We start from the raw sequence: 19200 nt of genomic DNA on the forward strand, positions 1-19200 counted from the left end.
GAAAGCCTGTCCCGAGCGGTGGCGGCGCATGCGCTGTGACATGTATACGCCGGGCGGCGCCATTTTTAAATCTTAAACACGTCGGAGTGGCTGGGGACTTTTTTTTTTTTGTTGACTCGAGTATAAGCCAAGGGGGACGTTTTCAGCACAAAAAAATGTGCTGAAAAACTCGGCTTATACTCGAGTATATACGGTAACTACTTGGAGCAATTTTAGCTTTTCTTTTAAAAGGTTCTAAAGCCTAAACAATTGTTGACCCTAATTCATTCCTTGCATTAAGGTATAAAATAAAATGCTTAGGCATAAGTATTGCCCCCCCCCTCCTTTTTTTACTTAGCTGAGCCTGCATTAGATCCAGCGCTGTGCTTATCTGCACAACGCAAAAAAAAAAAAAATACTTTCTGAAAAAATACAGTTATTTAATTTCGTAAATCAGCTTTCATTAACAACTCCAGAAGCCCTAAAATCAAATAAAAAGCCAGTATAATTTTGATATATTATTTAAGGGCAACACAACGGCTTGTGTGCAGTGTGGTCCAGCCAGGATCTGCGCATTAATGATATGCTGATTTTGGTGCATAACACCACTACTTTTTTTATTTTTTTATTTTTTATTAATAAACTTTGAGATGTCACTTAGACATCTCATAAAGTTCAATTGCCTGCTGTATAGTGCGAGGCAGTGGATTCCCTCGCACTCCGCTGCGATTAAAAAAGTACCGCGTGCTTGTTTTTTTCAGCTTACTGTAAATACTCGTGTAATGTGTAATATTCTCCAAAAGTGAGCCTATCCTTTAAAACTGATTTTTTTTGTTAGCTCTATGGTATACAAAAGTAAAAACCTGACTTCAATTGTTTATCTCATTATACAGTATGTATTGTTCAATGTCTAGATGTTCTTTACCTTTATAAAATTACTCTGCTTATTTTATTTTGTATGTTAAAAAAATCAAAACAAAAATACTTAATTAAATCAAAATATATATGGTAAATTCTTACCCTTATCTGCAACAATGCCATTGACCCATGTTGCAGCAGAACTAACACTTTGGCTGTCTGAAACATCCAAAATTACAGTTTTTAATCTGCTGGAGCATTCTTTCTTTAACTCACTAGCTCCTGTGTTCGTCAGACAAGCAGCCAGAACCTTCATTCCGCGATTATCCAGCTGTTTGGCCAGCTTGTTCCCAAATCCTGAATCACATCCAGTGATGAAGACATATTTGTCTGTAATATTCTCCAGTATCTGGCTCTGTCTGTACCATCTATAAAGGAGGAGCAGGCCCAGCACCACCAGCAGAGGAAGCCACATTTTCTCTAAGATGGTAGATAGAGTGAATTTTAAGTTAAAGCGGGACATTACCCTTATCTAACAAATGACATCAAAGACAATTTAGAAATGTTTGGTCATGGCAATTTACAAAACAGATACTTATGGATAATTGCAGGCTTCTTCTGAGGGAGGAAAAATTCCTTTTCCCCTAAGATCCCGCTGCTCAAAGGCAAGGTTTCCTAGGAAAGTACTGGGGATGTAGCCTTCCCAGGATTCAGCTGTGAGGCCAGGGCTACATCACCAGTGCATCACTCACCTGGAAGGTGGAAAACCTGTAATTGTAAGTAAAAGCAAAAAGGGTTTGTTAAACTGATGAATATAACGGAAAATGATCAGATACTTACCGTCATTTTCCGTTCCTTGCCTATCCTCACGTCAGCACACAATGGGTTAACGCCTCGTCTGGAACCCACAGGACCACCTCTTCCTAGCTTAATAAAAGACAGCCCCTCCCCAACTGAAGTTTTCAATAACCTAGCATGCGACAGGCCACTAGGGAGGGAGGCCTGTGCTGATGTGAGAATAGGCCAGGGAAGGAAAATTATGACAATTATCCGATAACAATTTTCAGTTTTTTTCCTGGCCCTACCTCATGTCACTCAGCACACAATGGGATATAACTAGCTGAATAATGGGTGGGAGAGAACACATGAAAAGAAACATTGACAATCAAAGAAAAGCTGCTAAAGACAAAAACAAAATGATGTCTTGTCTAAAACCTTGCAGCTTGTAAAGTCAAATGAAGAGCTAGCTGTCTCACATATATCTTCCACCGAAATCCTGGCTTAACTGCCCCAAAGCCTGCCACCCCTCAGCAGTGTTGGGCATGTCTCTTAAAAAAAGTAATTAGTTATAGTTACTAGTTACTTCTCACAAAAAGTAACTGAGTTAGTTATATCATTAAAAAAGAAACTAATTACCAGGGAAAGTAACTATTGCGTTAGGAATGTGTTGTGCAGAGTGCAAGGTTTAGGAATGTGTTGTACAGGGTGCAAGGTTCAGTAATGCGTTTTACGGGGTGCAAGGTTCAGGAATTCGCTGTACGGGGTGCAAGGTTCAGGAATGCGTTGTATGGGGTGCAAGGTTCAGGAAATCGTTGTATGGGGTGCAAGGTTCAGGAATGCATTGTACAGGGTGCAAGGTTCAGGAATGCGTTGTACGGGGTGCAAGGTAGGTAACGCTATTTAATTATAACGCCATTATTCCCATCACTGCCCCTCAGATCAAAGGAGCTTGCACCTGTTTCTGAGTAGAAAGGCCTACTTCCTGCATGCCATTCTAATAACTCTGATAAACTAATAGAAGATGACTCATGAGAACCTGATGGCAAAATGAAAAGATTGTCCACTTTCCTCATGTCTTTTGAACTTTGCATGTACACTGTTAGCAACTTGTCCATATGTAAGTAAGTCTTCCTGCTGTGTACTCTCGTACGAATACTCAGAGGGACTGCTACCTGTTTTCCTGGAAACTGGATACAACTTTAGAATCGAGCTTTGGAGATGGATGTAGTATCACTATTTCTGGTAAAAAGTCACAAAATGGATCTTTACAGGAAAGTGCTGCAATCTCCAACATCCTTCTGTCTGAGGCAACTGCTGTCAGAGAAAGTACTGCAGTTCTACCACTAGGAACCGCATCAGAAATTAAGCTGTTGGAGCAAAGGATGACTGTACTCGTGCTTTCAGAACCAATCCTAAAGTCCCATGAAGGGAAGAAGGATTTCCTTGGTGGTTGTATTTTGATTACTGCCTGCATGAAGCATCTGGTCAATGGCTCTTCCACCCATCTGCAGCCTGACAAAGAGGATAAAGGCAGAGATCTGTACTTTAATGGAATTGTATGCCAGACCAACCTCTAGTGCTATTCGTAAAAATGTCCAGAATATTGGCTAGAGCTGGGGACACAGGAGAGAAAACCTCTGCTAAGCAAACAGAACAAACTTCCTTTATATTCTCTGATACAGTATGTAGCGTTCATGATCTTGACCAAGGTCTGAACCACCTCGAATGAGAATCCTTGCACCTCTAGTTCAGCCAATTCAATAGATGTTGACGTTGGCATAAAAGATTTGTTTGACTGGAAATGGGATTGGTAGTGATGACATCTGAAGGAGCAATGAAAACCAAGGCCTCCTCGGCCTTTAGTGGATCCTGCTTTCCCGGCAAGTAGACTGCCATTAACTGCCTGTAAGCTGCTCTCCGCCCAGCAAAAAGCTTCTGTTGCGAAAGGTAACAGGGAAAGACTCTTGGTGTCCCCTTGATGGGCAATGTAGGCTACTGCTGTTTTGTTGTCAATCATCAACTTCACTTGGGCCCCTTGGAGAAATATCCTGAAAGGCTTGCAATGCTAGAAAAAAAACTGCTTTCCAACAGGTTCCAATGGCCTTGCACCTGTCTCCTCAGAATGGAGACAGACTGGAATCCGACACTAGAATTATTCCATCTCCTGGACTGAAAGGCACACCCCAAAAGAGGCACACTGGTGATGTCCAAAACTCCAGTTCTTGCTAATTCATGCAGACACAAAAACTTTCTGATCCATAGACAGCTCATCCCGTTGACTGAGGAAGGCAAATAAAATGCCCGCTTGTGCCACCTGGCCCAATGCACAACTAGAATGGCTGCTGTAAAAGGTCCCAATGTGGACAATGCAATCCCTTGCTAACATAAATGCTGTCTCCATGACTCTCTATATGCAGATTTTCATTTCAGAAATTTTTCAGTTTTGAAAAACCACTTGACTTGTTCGGGCATGAAATACTACTCCAAGATCTGTTATAGATTGAGAAGGGGTTAACTGCTTTCCTTGTTTGTTCACTAGTGGACTGAACTTTGAAAAGGACTTCTAGGACAAGGTTATGATGCTTTACCAGCTCCTGACTTACATGTGTGACAATCAAAACGTCATCAAACAAGTGGTAGAGCCTTATTTCCAAAGACGAATTACCGCCACCACTGCCAACAAAATGTTCGAACAGATTCTTGGTGCAGTGCCGATTCTCAAAAAGGCAAACACCTGAGCAAGAAACAAGAAGTGACATCAGGTCACTGAAAATCTCAGATGTCTCTGGTGTTATGCACTGATCGGTACATGGAAGTATAAGTTAGCCAGGTAGATTGACACTAACTGGTCTTCATGCTGAACTACCGTCATGACTGTCTGCACGGACTACATCTTGAAACTTTTGGTGTGTATGTATCCATTCGATTTCTTCAAACCCAGACAGAAGGGAAGCTCCTGATGCCTTGGGTACAAGAAAGAATGAGAGAAACCCCCAGATTCTGTTCTTCTGGTGGCACCAGCACTATGGACTTGTTGCAATAAAATACTTATACGTTATCTTTCAATCATTTTTTTCTTCCTGAGATCTGTTGATCTTGAATTAAAGGATTCAGTAGTCCAATTCCCTATTGCACTCCCACCTGTCTTTAATGTTTGTCACCCAAACCCTCCAAATGGAGGTTATCCTGGCTCCCACTGGAAGAGTCTGGTTGGGCACATGTTCAAAAGACTTACCAGATGTTTAGCAGCCTGCTCTGAATTTGATTCCATGTAAAAAGGAACTTTAAGCCCCTTTCACTGTGATCTGGTAAATTTGCAGCCTGGCCTATATGATTTGGCCTCCTGAACCCTTCCCTTCTGAAATTTGACTGACTTGAGCAAAAAGATGGCTGCTCTTGGTCCACTTTTCAATCTATAGGATCCCTAAAGGTATTGACAGGCAAAGACATTTGCATACCAAACACTGGAGGGTCCCATCCACTCCTGGAAGTGCGTTGCTTAAACATGCATTAGCCAGCTTCATTGGATAAAGCATAGAAAACTTTTACTGTAAATTGATCTTCTAATCAGATCTCTCCCATTCTTCACTGTCCCTTTTAAGACCCATCTGCTTTGATCCACTTACTTTACAAGCAGTAGTAGGTGAGGTCAGGCAGCTCTTCCAGAGGCAGACAGGACACACAGAATCTGAGAAAAAAAAACATTCAGACTATCAATCCCCCCAGGAACACAGCACAGCAGGGGAGCAAACAGCAACAAGTCTTTACCTCACAAGAGAAAAATTGTCAGGACTGCAGAAAGAGGGAGAGAAGCCAGTACCTCTGCCGACTCTAAGACTGCTAATGCTGTTGCTTGGTGACTGGCAGTCACTATCCCACGCAGCCCTATCTCCCTGCCCTCTGTGACATCATCCACCGCCGCTCTCAGACTGAGAACAAAGCCAGGAGAGCAGCTGCCTATACAAGACAGGAAAAACCCCAAGGTAGAGGCAAATGGTGACATTGCAGCACTCACTAATACCATGTGTAGCACCCTTCTAGGTAGGTGCTAGGAAAAGTATATATTGGCCCTGTCTGCTTATCAGGGGGGCCTGATCATTCAGTTAGGCTGTCATATGTTTCCAGGTGTGGTCTGTTGAGTTTGGGGAGTCTCCCCACTGTATCCAATGAGGGCTCTTATTAGACAGTGGAGGAAACCTGGCCAATAGCGCACCAGGGCTTATAGCTGTCTCAGTGGGCGGAGTTTGCCGCAATGCACCCTGGGATTGGATATAAGCCTGAGGGGAGCATGTGACAGGGGGTCTTTGGCGGGAAGCAGAGTCCCAGGAGGAGGCTGACGGCTGTCTCTCCTCCTGTCAGAGCAAGTGAGGGTGTCCTGTGCAGTCGGCCTAGAGGACCGGAGGTTGAGCTGGGCTGCAGAAAGGGATCCAGATTGTTGCTGACCGAGTGGAGCTGCTGGGCAGAAGTTTCCAGGAAAAAAAGTGTCGTGAGTACTCGAAACTGCCCAGGGGTCTGCCTAGGAAAGGGTGCCACTCTAGAAGGTCAAAGGGATCCGGGAGCCAGCTAACCAGTGGAGGAGGCTTAGGAAAGGGGGTGCCAGTGTCTAAGCCCTGAAGATAATAGAGAGAAAGGGGGTGCCGGTGTGGACCCTGAAATGTTCAGCAGTGCAGCAGTATACAAGTAGCTACCTCAGCAAGAGTGCTTAAGGGCGCTCAAAGATTACTTTTTTAGTCAGAAAGCAGTCACAAGTCAGTTCAGCGTTAACAGGCATCCAGCCAGCGTTAACCAGCGTTGAGTCATCGTTGATGGGCATTCAGCCAGCGTCAAGTCAGCGCCAAATAGCTACATAGTTACATAGTTAGTGAGGTTGAAAAAAGATATCAGTCCATCCAGTTCAACCCATGATGTGAGTGTGTGTTTGCTTTTAACCGTACATTGTATACTCCTGTATGTTGTGGTCTCTAAGGTGCCCATCTAATAGTTTTTTGAAACTATCAATGCTCCCTGCTGATACGACTGCTTGTGGAAGAGAGTTCCACATCCTTACCGCTCTTACAGTGAAGAACCCCTTAAGCATTTTAAGGTTAAACCGCCTTTCCTCTAGTTTTAGTGAGTGGCCACGTGTCTTATTGTATCTCCTTTCTCTGAATAGTTTGTTCCTTATGCTAGTGTCGCCAGTACAGTATTTGTACATTGATATCATATCCTCCCTCAATCGTCTCTTCTCCAGAGAGAATAGGTTCAGTGCTTGTAGTCTTTCCTCATAGCTGATGTCCTCCATTCCCCTAATTATTTTTGTTGCCCTTCTCTGCACTCTTTCCAATTCCAGCACATCCTTCCTAGCGTTTTCCAAGTGTCCCCGCCAAATTGTGCATAGTTCAGTACAAGGAGTATCTCACTCATCTCTTCTCCTATCCAAGTTACAAAATAAATGCAAAAACCCAAAGATACTGAACTGGTCATTGTCTCAGTGCTCACACTTGGAGAAACATGCTTAAATGTGCTGTTGTTGCTAGCGGTAACCCAGGCGGACCCATATCCAGCAAAACGGCTGGGAATTGTGCTACACATGCCTGTAGAATATTCATGCTGTTTAAGCAGCATTGTCCATGGCTCAGTTTCAGAAAGGTTTACATCCAACATTTTGGGTCTTCCTACTCCTGGAGACGCAGAACTTGGAAGGGCGGTGCGGTAGGGGGGATATACGTACATGCAGCAACCAAAGTACTTACCAACTGCAATCAACAGGTGACCTGGAGCATTACCAACAGAAAAAAGACCACTTCAGTTGGGGAGGAGCAGATTGATGGCGGAAAAGTGGTTGTACTATCAGAACGGCAATCGGTGCTGTGGTGTGCCACTATGACTCATTGCATCTCCGATCTCGGTAAAGAGCCTAATGACGTAGGCTCTTTACCATGTGAGCAGCTGTGTCCAATAACAGCTGGTCACATAGTAAATAGGAAGTGCCTTTGATCAGCTTTCCTCATTTCGTGCCTGACAGGCGCGAGTAGAGGAGAGCCGATCTGCGGCTCTCCTGACAGGGGGGGGTCTGTGCTGGTAATCAGAGCATTGATTACCAGTGCAGACCCTTGGGGGGTGCCAATAGAGCCACCAGGGATTGCCCACCCATGGCCTCCAGGGATGCCCACCCCTGACCACCAGGGATGCCCACCCATGGCCACCAGGGACCCTTTCAGTGCCCTAACCATCAGAGCTGCTCATGATTGCATCTATCAGTGCTGTCCACCAGTGTTCTTCATTGCAATCTATCAGTGCCCATCAATGCCACCTATCAGTGCCCATCAGTGCTTGCCTATCAGTGCCCATCAGTGCCGCCTATCAGTGCCCATCAGTGCCGCCTATCAGTGCTCACCAATGCTGCATATCAGTGCTACCTATCAATGCCACATATCAGTGCCCATCAGTGCTGCATATCAGTCCTGCCTATCAATGCTGCATATTAGTGCCACCCTATCAGTGCCACCCCATCAGTGCCTCCTCATCAGTGCGGCCTCATCAGTGCAGGAAAAAATGTCTCTATTTACAAAATTTTATAACATAAACAAAAAAACGTTTTTTTTTTTTTTAACTTTTCTGCCTTGCGGTGATAAAATACCACCAAAAGAAAGCTCTATTTGTGGGGAAAAAAATGACATAAATTTAGTTTAGTTACAGTGTTGCATGACCGCGCAATTGTCATTCGAAATGCAACAGCGCTAAAAGCTGAAAATTGGCCTGGGCAGGAAGGGGGTGAAAGTCAAAATGAAAAATGTAATAGGTATTGCTTCGCGGCAAAAAACACGGTAAAAAATTGCGTGACTTTGAGGTCATGGTACAGGCATGGCACAGATAGTATAGGCATGCACAGGTGATGGTACAGGCATGGCACAGATGATGGTATAGGCATGGCACAGGTGATGGAATAGGTATGGCACAGGTGATGGTATAGGCATGGCACAGGTGATGGAATAGGCATGGCACAGGTGATGGAATAGTCATGGCACAGATGGTACAGGCATGGCACATGTGATGGAATAGGCATGGCACAGGTGATGGAATAGGCATGGCACAGATGGTACAGGCATGGCACAGGTGATGGAATAGGCATGGCACAGATGGTATAGGCATGGCACAGGTGATGGAATAGGCATGGCACGGATGGTACAGGCATGGCACAGGTGATGGAATAGGCATGGCACAGGTGATGGTAAGGTCATGGCACAGGTGATGAAATAGGCATGGCACAGATGGTATAGGCATGGCACAGGTGATGGTACAGGCATGGCACAGGTGATGGTACAGGCAGGGCACAGGTGATGGAATAGGCATGGCACAGGTGATGGAATAGGCATGGCACAGGTGATGGAATAGGCATGGCACAGATGATGGTATAGGCATGGCACAGGTGATGGTAAGGTCATGGCACAGGTGATGGAATAGGCATGGCACAGATGGTACAGGCATAGCACAGGTGATGGAATAGGCATGGCACAGATGGTACAGGCATGGCACAGGTGATGGAATAGGCATGGCACAGGTGATGGAATAGGCATGGCACAGGTGATGGTAAGGTCATGGCACAGGTGATGGAATAGGCATGGCACAGATGGTACAGGCATGGCACAGGTGATGGAATAGGCATGGCACAGGTGATGGTAAGGTCATGGCACAGGTGATGGAATAGGCATGGCACAGATGGTACAGGCATGGCACAGGTGATGGAATAGGCATGGCACAAATGATGGTATAGGCATGGCACAGGTAATGGAATAGGCATGGCACAGATGGTACAGGCATGGCACAGGTGAGGGAATAGGCATGGCACAGGTGATGGAATAGGCATGGCACAGATGGTACAGGCATGGCACAGGTGATGGAATAGGCATGGCACAGGTGATGGAATAGGCATGGCACAGGTGATTGTAAGGTCATGGCACAGGTGATGAAATAGGCATGGCACAGATGGTACAGGCATGGCACAGGTGATGGAATAGGCATGGCACAGATGGTACAGGCATGGCACAGGTGATGGAATAGGCATGGCACAGGTGATGGTAAGGTCATGGCACAGGTGATGAAATAGGCATGGCACAGATGGTACAGGCATGACACAGGTGATGGAATAGGCATGGTACAGATGATGGTATAGGCATGGCACAGGTGATGGAATAGGCATGGCACAGATGGTACTGGCATGGCACAGGTGATGGAATAGGCATGGCACAGATGGCGCAGGCATGGCACAGGTGATGGAATAGGCATGGCACAGGTGATGGTAAGGTCATGGTACAGGTGATGGAATAGGCATGGCACAGATGTACAGGCATGGCACAGGTGATGGAATAGGCATGGCACAGATGGTATAGTACACAGGTACAGGCATGTCACAGGCATGTAACACGGCGGCCCCCCCCCCCCCCCCATCAATGCAGAGAGAGACCAGCGTGCGTGCGTGCCCCCTTCAAAGCACCAGACTGTGACAGTATGCAGGCCGGCCCGTTCCCCCCCCCCCGAGGCATCACTTACCGGCTCAGTCTCACTGCTGCTGCCTGCGGGAGTAGCGTCTCTAGGCTGGCTCTGCGTTCTTCTCTCACAGCAGCGTCGGACTCCGAGTGTCACTCCACTGTCTGTCAGGTCAGGTGGTCACTCCGGCTGTACTGTAAACTTCTTCTTCTGCCTGCGGAGTGCGGACTGCAGCTTTTCTTCCACGGAGTTCGCCTCAGTAGTCGAGTCATCACGCGCTCTCCTCTCTCTCAGTCGGGCGGGAAGTTCCGGGAACGGAAGGTGATTACGACATGATGCCGGGGCGGTGCACCGCCCCCACGCATCACGTTCACAGGATGTCCTCCTGTGATTGGTCCAGGCTGGAGTCTGGACCAATCACAGCCAGGAGTCCAGGAAAGTGGGGAGTGTCGGGCGCATTGCTCTGCGCCCCGATGACCCCCAGAAGGCCGCCAATCGGCGCCTCTGTCTGCCTCACGTGGGAGGCAAACCCCCCCCATACAAATCACTAAGCCCGGCGCCCCTAGTGGGCGAAAAATCGTTTTTTTTTTTTATTTAATCTTTCTTTTCTTCTTCGTTTTTTTGGGCGAGGGGGGGGGGTGGGGAGGGCTTTTTTAGAATGACACTCAGGAATATAAATTCAAAACATGGGTTTAAAAAAAAATATATATTTCCAAATGTATTAGTCAAATCATATAAAGGTTTTAAAAAAAAAAAAAAAAATCACACAGGATGATTAATATAGTGTTCAGGAGATGCAGGGCTGCGGGCATGGTACAGGAGGTGCAGGGCTGCAGGTATGGTACAGAAGGTGCAGGGCTGCAGGCATGGTACAGGAGAGGCGGGGCTGCGGGCATGGTACAGGATAGGCAGTGCTGCGGGCATAGTACAGGAGATGCAGTGTTGCGGGCATGGAACAGCTGATGCAGGGCTGTGGACATGGTACAGGAGATGCAGGGCTGTGGGCATGGTCCAGGAGAGGCAGTGCTGCGGGCATGGTACAGGAGAGGCAGTGCTGCGGGCATAGTACAGGGGAGGCAGTGCTGCAGGCATAGTAGAGAGGATGCAGTGCTCCTGTACCATGCCCCTAGCACTTCATCTCCTGAGGAGATGCAAGTGCTGCAGAGGGGTCTCATTTACCCTTTGGTGAGGTGCCTTACATTTAAAAATGGCACCGCCCGGCACCATCACGTCACCTCACATGCGCCGTCTGCCCGAGAATAGCCGAGCGTGTACGGGCTCTCCCGAGCGGCCGCGGCGCATGCACAGTGTACATGTCGGTCCGGCCGCAGTCATTTTTTTTACAGGTGCCATTGATTTTCCACCAGCCCCAGGGCAGGGGGACTTGTCAGCCTACTGGGAAATTTCCCAGTTTCCCAGTAGGCCAGTCTGACCCTGATGGGGACCTGGGTATTGCCCTGGGGGACATGTGTTATTGCAAAAAAGTTTTTTAACTTAGCTGAAACACAAGATCTCTCATTTCCTCCCCGACAGAACCGCAGTCTGCCTTGTTCTGTCATTCCTGGTGGCCATCCCAGCAGCCGGTCCAGCTGATTGGCTCCCGCTGTGTCCAATCACAGCGAGAGCAGTGCTCCGGCGGCACACGTGCCCCTGAAATTTTATGCACAAAATGACTCAGTATATATGCGGCAGGTGGTCCGGAAGTGGTTAATAAAGGACTTGTCAAAAACTGTGTTCTGTGGTTTTTACTTTTTTACACTTTTTTTGGTGAATGGGTACAGGTACGATGTACCCGATACCCATTCACATAGGGGGAGGGATCTGGGGGTCCGATAAGCCCCACACCCGCAGACCCCCACAACCACAGCCCAGGGTTGTCGGGAAGAGGCCCTTGTCCACATCAACATCAAAGTACCCTCCCTAATGTGGTATGGTATTGTCCGGGGGGGGGGGTGCTCGCTCGTCCCCCCCCCCTCTTTCCTGGCCTGCCAGGCTGCATGCTCGGATAAGGATCTGGTATGGTTTTCTTTTTCTATTTTATATGCCATTTTTTTTAATTTTGTCATAGGGTTCCCCTTAACCACTTAAATATAGGGCACTTTTACCCCCTTCCTGCCCAGACCAATTTTCAGCTTTCAGTGCTCATTGGCATCCATTGGAAATATTGGTCAGCTTGACAGCACTGCTCCCGAACCATAAGTGACAGGGACTCCAAACTTGGGGAGCACAGAGAGGGGACCAAGGACTACAACATATCCATACATTTTAAAAGTGGAGTATGCCTGTACACTACACTGACTGCACTTATCTAACTGAACACACTATCCACTAACTACCTGCCTAATCTCTATTGTCACACACTGTACATGGCTGCGGTGTAAGCAGCAGCCTTATATAGTGTGGGGCGTGGACTTAGCCCCTAAGCCATGATTGGCTAAAGGCATGAAAGAATGGAGGATAAAACTACAAGGAGTCCTCTACCCATTCATACCCTTATTCACAAGGGGAATGGGGGTACTAATAAAGAATATCACTGCTTCGTCCCACTGGACTGGGTACCTCCACAACTAGGCTCAAAGGCAGGAACCACACAGAAAAATAGTCCATGAGATCCCCCGCTGAGGAGGAAATCAGGAAGAATATTTGTAAAGGAGAACCATCAATGGTGTAAAATGCAAAGAATTTATTGAAGTACTAATAAAAGGTATAAATTACAAAATTGATGTGAAAAATACCACCCAGACACCCAGTGGAAACCACACAGACAACATTGTCTAGGTGAGCACATAAAAAGGGCCCCACTCACACTCTCTTGCACTCCACTAATGCACCTTGCAATCACAAAATAAGTAGATCAGTTAAGAAGCTTCCGGTGTATTTCAGCTCAGGGGTAACCCCCTCTTTCAAGAAAAGCTCCACAAAATGAGAGTCACAAACAGAAACCATGTGCAGAAAGGTGTCATCATAATTACTGAATCTGATAGCCTGGGCACAGTCTAATTGATGTCAGTACTGTTATTTTCCTAAGAGACTGAATTCCACCTGTTGAATGTGGCTAAAGTAATGCCTCGTACACACGCAACGATTATCGGCCGACTTTTGTCCAGTGTTGTTGTGTTGGTTGAAATGTGCTCTAGACTGCACACGAATTTTCTCGGCCAACAAAAATCGACTTCAGAAGTGATCTCATGTGATGGTTTACTTTCCGTGTGTTTTTTCATCTCTGAGCATGCCCAGTCTTGCTCATCAGATTTTTGTCTGCAGAAATCTGTACTGACTGACGGAAAATCGGCCGTTGTGGTGACGGCCAACAAAAATTTTATAGCCTGCACACCAGATTTTATTCGGCCGAAAAGTCGGAGTCGTTTGTCGAAAGCATCATACTAACAAGCCAAAAATCGGCCGACCGGACGTTGGCCGAAAATTCACGGCCAACTATCGATGCATGTGTACGAGGCATAAGGATGTAAGTTAACCAGTCAATTGGTAATCAAATCTTAATAGGCCATTAGGCACAGAGTTTTCTTCCCTTCCAGCTTTTGAAAAAGATCCGATTGGTGGATCGAAACGTCAAGCCGTTGCCCGCACGTACGACGCACGTCACTTCCGGTGGTTGGAACGCAGGACACGGAAGCGGCGCCCACCTCCATGGAATACTAATACAAGGCGATTTGTTATCCATCTGTTTGTAAGTGTAATGTTATTTCAAATAAAATATAAGTTTTAATGGTACTTCACTATGGAGATTTCTTTTCTCACATGGCTGGGGAATATCCATAAGGTCATCTAAGAGAACGAGAGCCACCTTTCCCTACAATTGGTAGTTGCAGTGTGTGCAGCAAGAGGATTTGCAGTCTCCCTTGGACTTTTCAAGTGTGGTTACAGGCGCTTTATATACCATTTCTGGTGAGTGATGAACCAAAAGGGGAGCACGGATTGCAAGCACTTTTTGCCACTTTTTTGTGATTTCAATGTTATTTCAAATAAAATATACGTTTTAATGGTACTTCACTATGGAGATTTAATTTCTCACATGGCTGGGAGTATCCATAAGGGCATCTAAGATAACGAGAGCCACCTTTCCCTACAATTGGTAGTTGCAGTGTGTGCAGCAAGAGGATTTGCAGTCTCCCTTGGTCTTTTCAAGTGTGGTTACATGCGCTGTATATACCATTTCTGGTGAGTGGGGAACCGAGGGGAGCACGGATTGCAAGCACTTTTTGGCACTTTTTTGTGATGAAGATTATGAGCACAAAGTACCAAGCACTTTTTCTTGAAAAGGAAGAAGCACTGAGCACATTATATTCATAATTTATTGATGGACTAATTATTTATTTAATATTTTTTGTAATTTATTTATCATTGATGAATTATTGATTTAATTGTATCATATTTATTGCACAAGGTTTATTGACTTAATTTATTAGTATATGGATACACAAATGCACATTTAAGCAGCGCTGACACTTTCTTCACTTACAGAGTTCCCTGGCTGTCTAACAGGGGGCCGGACTCCTTAAATGGTAAGTATAATGATCCTGATGGTCAGATAGTGATACCAGGCATATAAACACTGTAATTGCTCGCCACAGTACGATATAAGTGGATAAATATACAGGCAGCTCAAGGTATCAGAGTTTTCAGGCTAGGGTGTCTTGGGATATTTTACCCTTCTTCCGCACTCGACCCTTCTATTACCTCTGCCGGGAAATCCCAGACCTCGTCTTACTCCAGTCCCATTTTCCACATATCGTAAACTCCTGTATATGTCCCATAAATGGCACGGCAGAGTAGTGTCATCCCGTGTATCACAAACCTAGGTCCCTTAGCAGATTCGCGGTTAGCCGGCTGGCATCCGAGTATAAACCGGAACCGGAAGTCCACAGGCTTGCAGTGGTGGAATGCAAGCTGGAGCGCAGGGGCTCTTCGCACCCTGCCTTTGGCCAATCATGGCTCTGACAGGACATTGTGCTGTGATTGGCCAAAGCATACAGGTCAGGTGCATGCTTTGGCCAATCACAACCTCTTAATGCACTGTGATCATGCAGTGCATTATGGGGCACTCGTCCCATAATGTCCCATAAAAATGCCTGGGTGGGCTGGTCCTATCACTCCTCCATTTCCAGTGGGGTAGGTGTACTGATACATCGCTCCCTGGTATTTCGTGAAATAGATGTGCTGGTAGATATTGAAGGGATGTATACAGTATCTCACAAAGTAAGTACATCCCTCACATTTTTGTGAATATTTTTATTATATCTTTTAATGTGACGACACTGAAGAAATCAAACTTTGCTACAATGTAAAGTAGTGAGTGTACAGCCTTTATAACAGTGTAAATCTGCTGTCCCCTCAAAATAACGCAGCACACAGCCATTAATGTCTAAACTGCTGGCAACAAACGTGAGTACACCCCTAAGTAAAAATGTCCAAATTGGGCCCAATTGGCCATTTACCCACCTTGGTGTCATGTGACTCATTAGTGTTACAAGGTCTCAGGTGTGAATGAGGAGCAGGTGTGTTAAATTTGGTGTTATTGCTCTCACTCTCTCATACTGGAAGCTCAACATGGCACCTCATGGCAAAGAACTCTTTGAGAATCTGAAAAAAGAATGGTTGCTCTACATAAAGATGGCCTAAGCTACAAGAAGATTGCCAAGACCCTGAAACTGAGCTGCAGCACAGTGGCCAAGGCCATACAGCAGTTTAACAGGACAGGTTCCACTCAGAACAGGCCTCGCCATGGTTGACCAAAGAAGTTAAGTGCATATGCTCAGCGTCATATCCAGAAGTTGTCTTAGGGAAATAGATGTATGAGTGCTGCCAGCATTGCTGCAGAGGTTAAAAGGGATGGGGGGTCAGCTTGTCAGTGCTCAGACCAAACGCCGCACACTGCATAAAATTGGTCTGCATGACTGTCGTCCCAGAAGGTAGCCTCTTCTAAAGATAATGCACAAGAAAGCCCGAAAACAGTTTGCTAAAGACAAGCTGACTAAGGACATGGAATACTGGAACCATGTACCGTGGTCTGATGAGACCAAGATAAACTTATTTGGTTCAGATGGTGTTAAGCCTGTGTTGCGGCAACCAGGTGAGGAGTACAAAGCCAGGTGTGTCTTGCCTACAGTCAAGCATTATGGTGGAAGTATCATGGTCTGGGGCTGCATGAGTGCTGCTGGAACTGGGAAGCTACAGTTCATTGAGGGAACCATGAATGCCAACATGTACTGTGACTTACTGAAGCAGAGCATGATACCCTCCTTTCAGAGACTGGGCCCAGGGCAGTATTCCAACGTGATAACTTCCCGAAACAGACCTCAAAGACGACCACTGTCTTGCTAAAAAAGCTGAGGGTAAAAGGTGATGGACTGGCCAAGCATGTCTCCAGACCTAAACCCCATTGAGCATCTATGGGGCATCCTCAAATGGAAGGCGGAGGAGTGCAAGCTAACATACACCAGCTCGGTGATGTCGTCATGGAGGAGTGGAAGAGCACTCCAGTGGCAACCTGTGAAGCTCTGGTGAACGCCATGCCCAAGAGGGCTAAGGTAGTGCTGGAAAATAATGGTGGCCATGCAAAATATTGACACTTTGGGCCCAATTTGGACATTTTAACTTAGGGGTGTACTCACTGTTGTTGCCAGCGGTTTAGACATTAATGACTGTGTGTTGAGTTATTTTGAGGGGACAGCAAATTGACACAGTTATAAAAGCTGTACACTCACTACTTTACATTGTAGCAAAGTGACATTTCTTCAGTGTTGTCACATGAAAATATATAATAAAATATTTACAAAAATGTGAGGGGTGTACTCACTTTTGTGAGATACTGTATAATTTTACATTGTCAATGTGTTATAGCTGTGGCTTATACTTTCAGTCACTGACAGTAAATTTGCTAAGCGATAGCTGAATGGGGCCGGGACATATAGGGTATGAGCATTTAAAAAAATAGCTTTATCTCGTGTTTACACACGTACCTGGAGTACAGCCATGCACAGCCATTCATGTCTATGGGTGGCTATATGCAGAACCAGGGCTGCCTGGGCAAGGAGGCAGAAAATGCTGGGGATTTCATTGCAAGGGCTTAGAGACCCGTGTGCACAAACTTTAAAAAGTGAAACCCTGTGAATCGGGTTACAAGTAAACTATTTGTCCATGTCAATTATTTTACAATAAGATCATTAAAAAAATACCTTATCCTAAATTATGATAATGTATCCATGTGTATTGATATTGTGGACACATGTCCAGCAGAAAATATTCTATGTGCATAGAATTTGAATGTTATACTCTTAATAACATGGTAAATTGGAATATCAACTTTTTTTCTGCATACATAGCATACTAAGTTGATTGAACTTTGGCTGTGACTTATTTTAATACACTGTTTTTATCATCTGTGCAAATAGCCTAAAACCCCTAAAACTGAGCATAGAATGTGTTAAATTATACAATGATTTTCCTGGTACAATTAAAGTGGCCATGTTCCTGTAAATAACCGAAGTTAAAGCACATAGAAAAACTGTCTACTTTCTTTTATAAAAGTGCAAGTGTCTCAAACCATGTGAAATAATATTACCAACATAACACCTTTTACTGTGTAATGTCACAAATAGGCTAGAACAAAATTCTTTACATGCCCTATGCTCCATAATGTAGTAGCAACCTACCTGGTTATACTGGTTTCCTGGGTTAGCAGGTTACCCTTGGTGTTAGTGTCACTGCAGCATAGAACTGTGTGAAAAAGGGAAGGTGAAAGCATGCCAAAATGTGTTTGGATCGCACTTGACTTTTTATCAGGGCATGTGCAGACTGGCTTTAATAAATATTACATTACAGACATCCTATTTGTGTAATGCAACAGGTCAGTGGGAACATAGGAGTTTGAAAAGGACTGAACATGAATTTCTTTACATTCAGAAAATATATTTAATTGCCGAAAGTGCTGTTTTCCACTAAACCATTTATCCAGCCTTTAATTTAAATTTCCCACATCCCACACTTTTTGTTCCAGAGACTATAATCATATATACAATATACTGTATATTTGACCCTCCATTCACCCCTATGGAGTGGCGGATGTCAGCAGTGACATGTCCGTGGACATCCGCCAAATGCAGATGGAAATTTACCCTATTTTCCATCCGTCTGGAGGATCGGATAAGATCAGGTGAAAACGGACATGCAGTCCGTTTTCACCCGATTTTCCTATAGGGGAGAACAGGACTCTGTCTGTCTCTGCTCTGTACAGTGAGCGGAGAAGGACCTGTCATCTGCCTGCTGAGCAGACTGCTTGTGTGAATGGACCTTTAGAGGTTTTCTCTCACCTATCAAACAAACAACTGTTACTTTGTCTCTCTGGACAGCTTAGGAAAATCCAGCAGCTGCAGTTTGAATTGGGAAGGTTATTTAAAAAAATGACTGCATGGCTTGAGTAGCAATTGTACATGTTATAATATTTATTTTCCTAACAATGTGGAGTTCTCCTTTAAACTTACTGAGATTTGTTTATTTCTGCAACAAGTCCTTATGCCTCTGCAGCCCAATACCCCTATGCCTTGACTGCTCTATGAAGGTTATAGCTGGAGGGGGGCAGTGTCTTCCTTACGGATACTGTTTCTGGATTGTCAGCCCTTCTGCAGGCCTCATAAAGCTGGTGTATGGAAAGCTGACTAATGGACACTTGCTATAAACTGTCTCCAGATCTACATGTATTATGCACACCATAAACTGGGCCTTTGCTGCTCATGCACAGGCTGGTAAAACCCTGTATGAATTTCCTGCCTTGTTCAGGCATCCAGGGAGCAAAATGACAACAATCAACAGGTTACCACGGGTAGTCAAGACACTCTAAAGGAGTCTGTTACAACTCTCCCTGTGCAAGGATTCTCTACTCTGACAATGTCAAGCTTTTTCTTGCAGGACCGGTCAATTGGCCAATTTACTCCTCTTCAAACCATTCCTAAAAGGAATATTCGGATGAGGAAGATCTTTGTGCAGGTTTTTGTACCTCCTTTTGCAAGGCTGCTAGGATGCCTAAAATGGCATAGATGCCTGCAATCCAAATATTCTAGCATTTCCAAGGGAGTGCATTGCCTTTTTTCCTATGATGTT

The 19200-nt window shown here is 45.3% G+C and overlaps 1 protein-coding gene across 1 annotated transcript in view; it reads right to left on the reverse strand.

Annotated features, from left to right (window-relative positions):
- The window catches only part of LOC309546088 (retinol dehydrogenase 16-like), a 45338-nt gene extending 27455 nt beyond the window's left edge, over positions 1–17883 (reverse strand). The window contains exons 1-2 of the mRNA XM_082245601.1: positions 17757–17883; positions 1000–1317 (exon numbers count right to left, since the gene is read on the reverse strand). Coding sequence (XP_082101727.1) covers positions 1000–1312 — 313 coding nt within the window. The 5' untranslated portion in view covers positions 1313–1317; positions 17757–17883. The remainder of the gene's footprint in view (positions 1–999; positions 1318–17756) is intronic.
- Positions 17884–19200: the final 1317 nt, after the last annotated feature.

This window comes from Pelophylax lessonae (assembly GCF_965119305.1).
Source record: "Pelophylax lessonae genome assembly, chromosome: 2".
Taxonomy (NCBI): domain Eukaryota; kingdom Metazoa; phylum Chordata; class Amphibia; order Anura; family Ranidae; genus Pelophylax; species Pelophylax lessonae.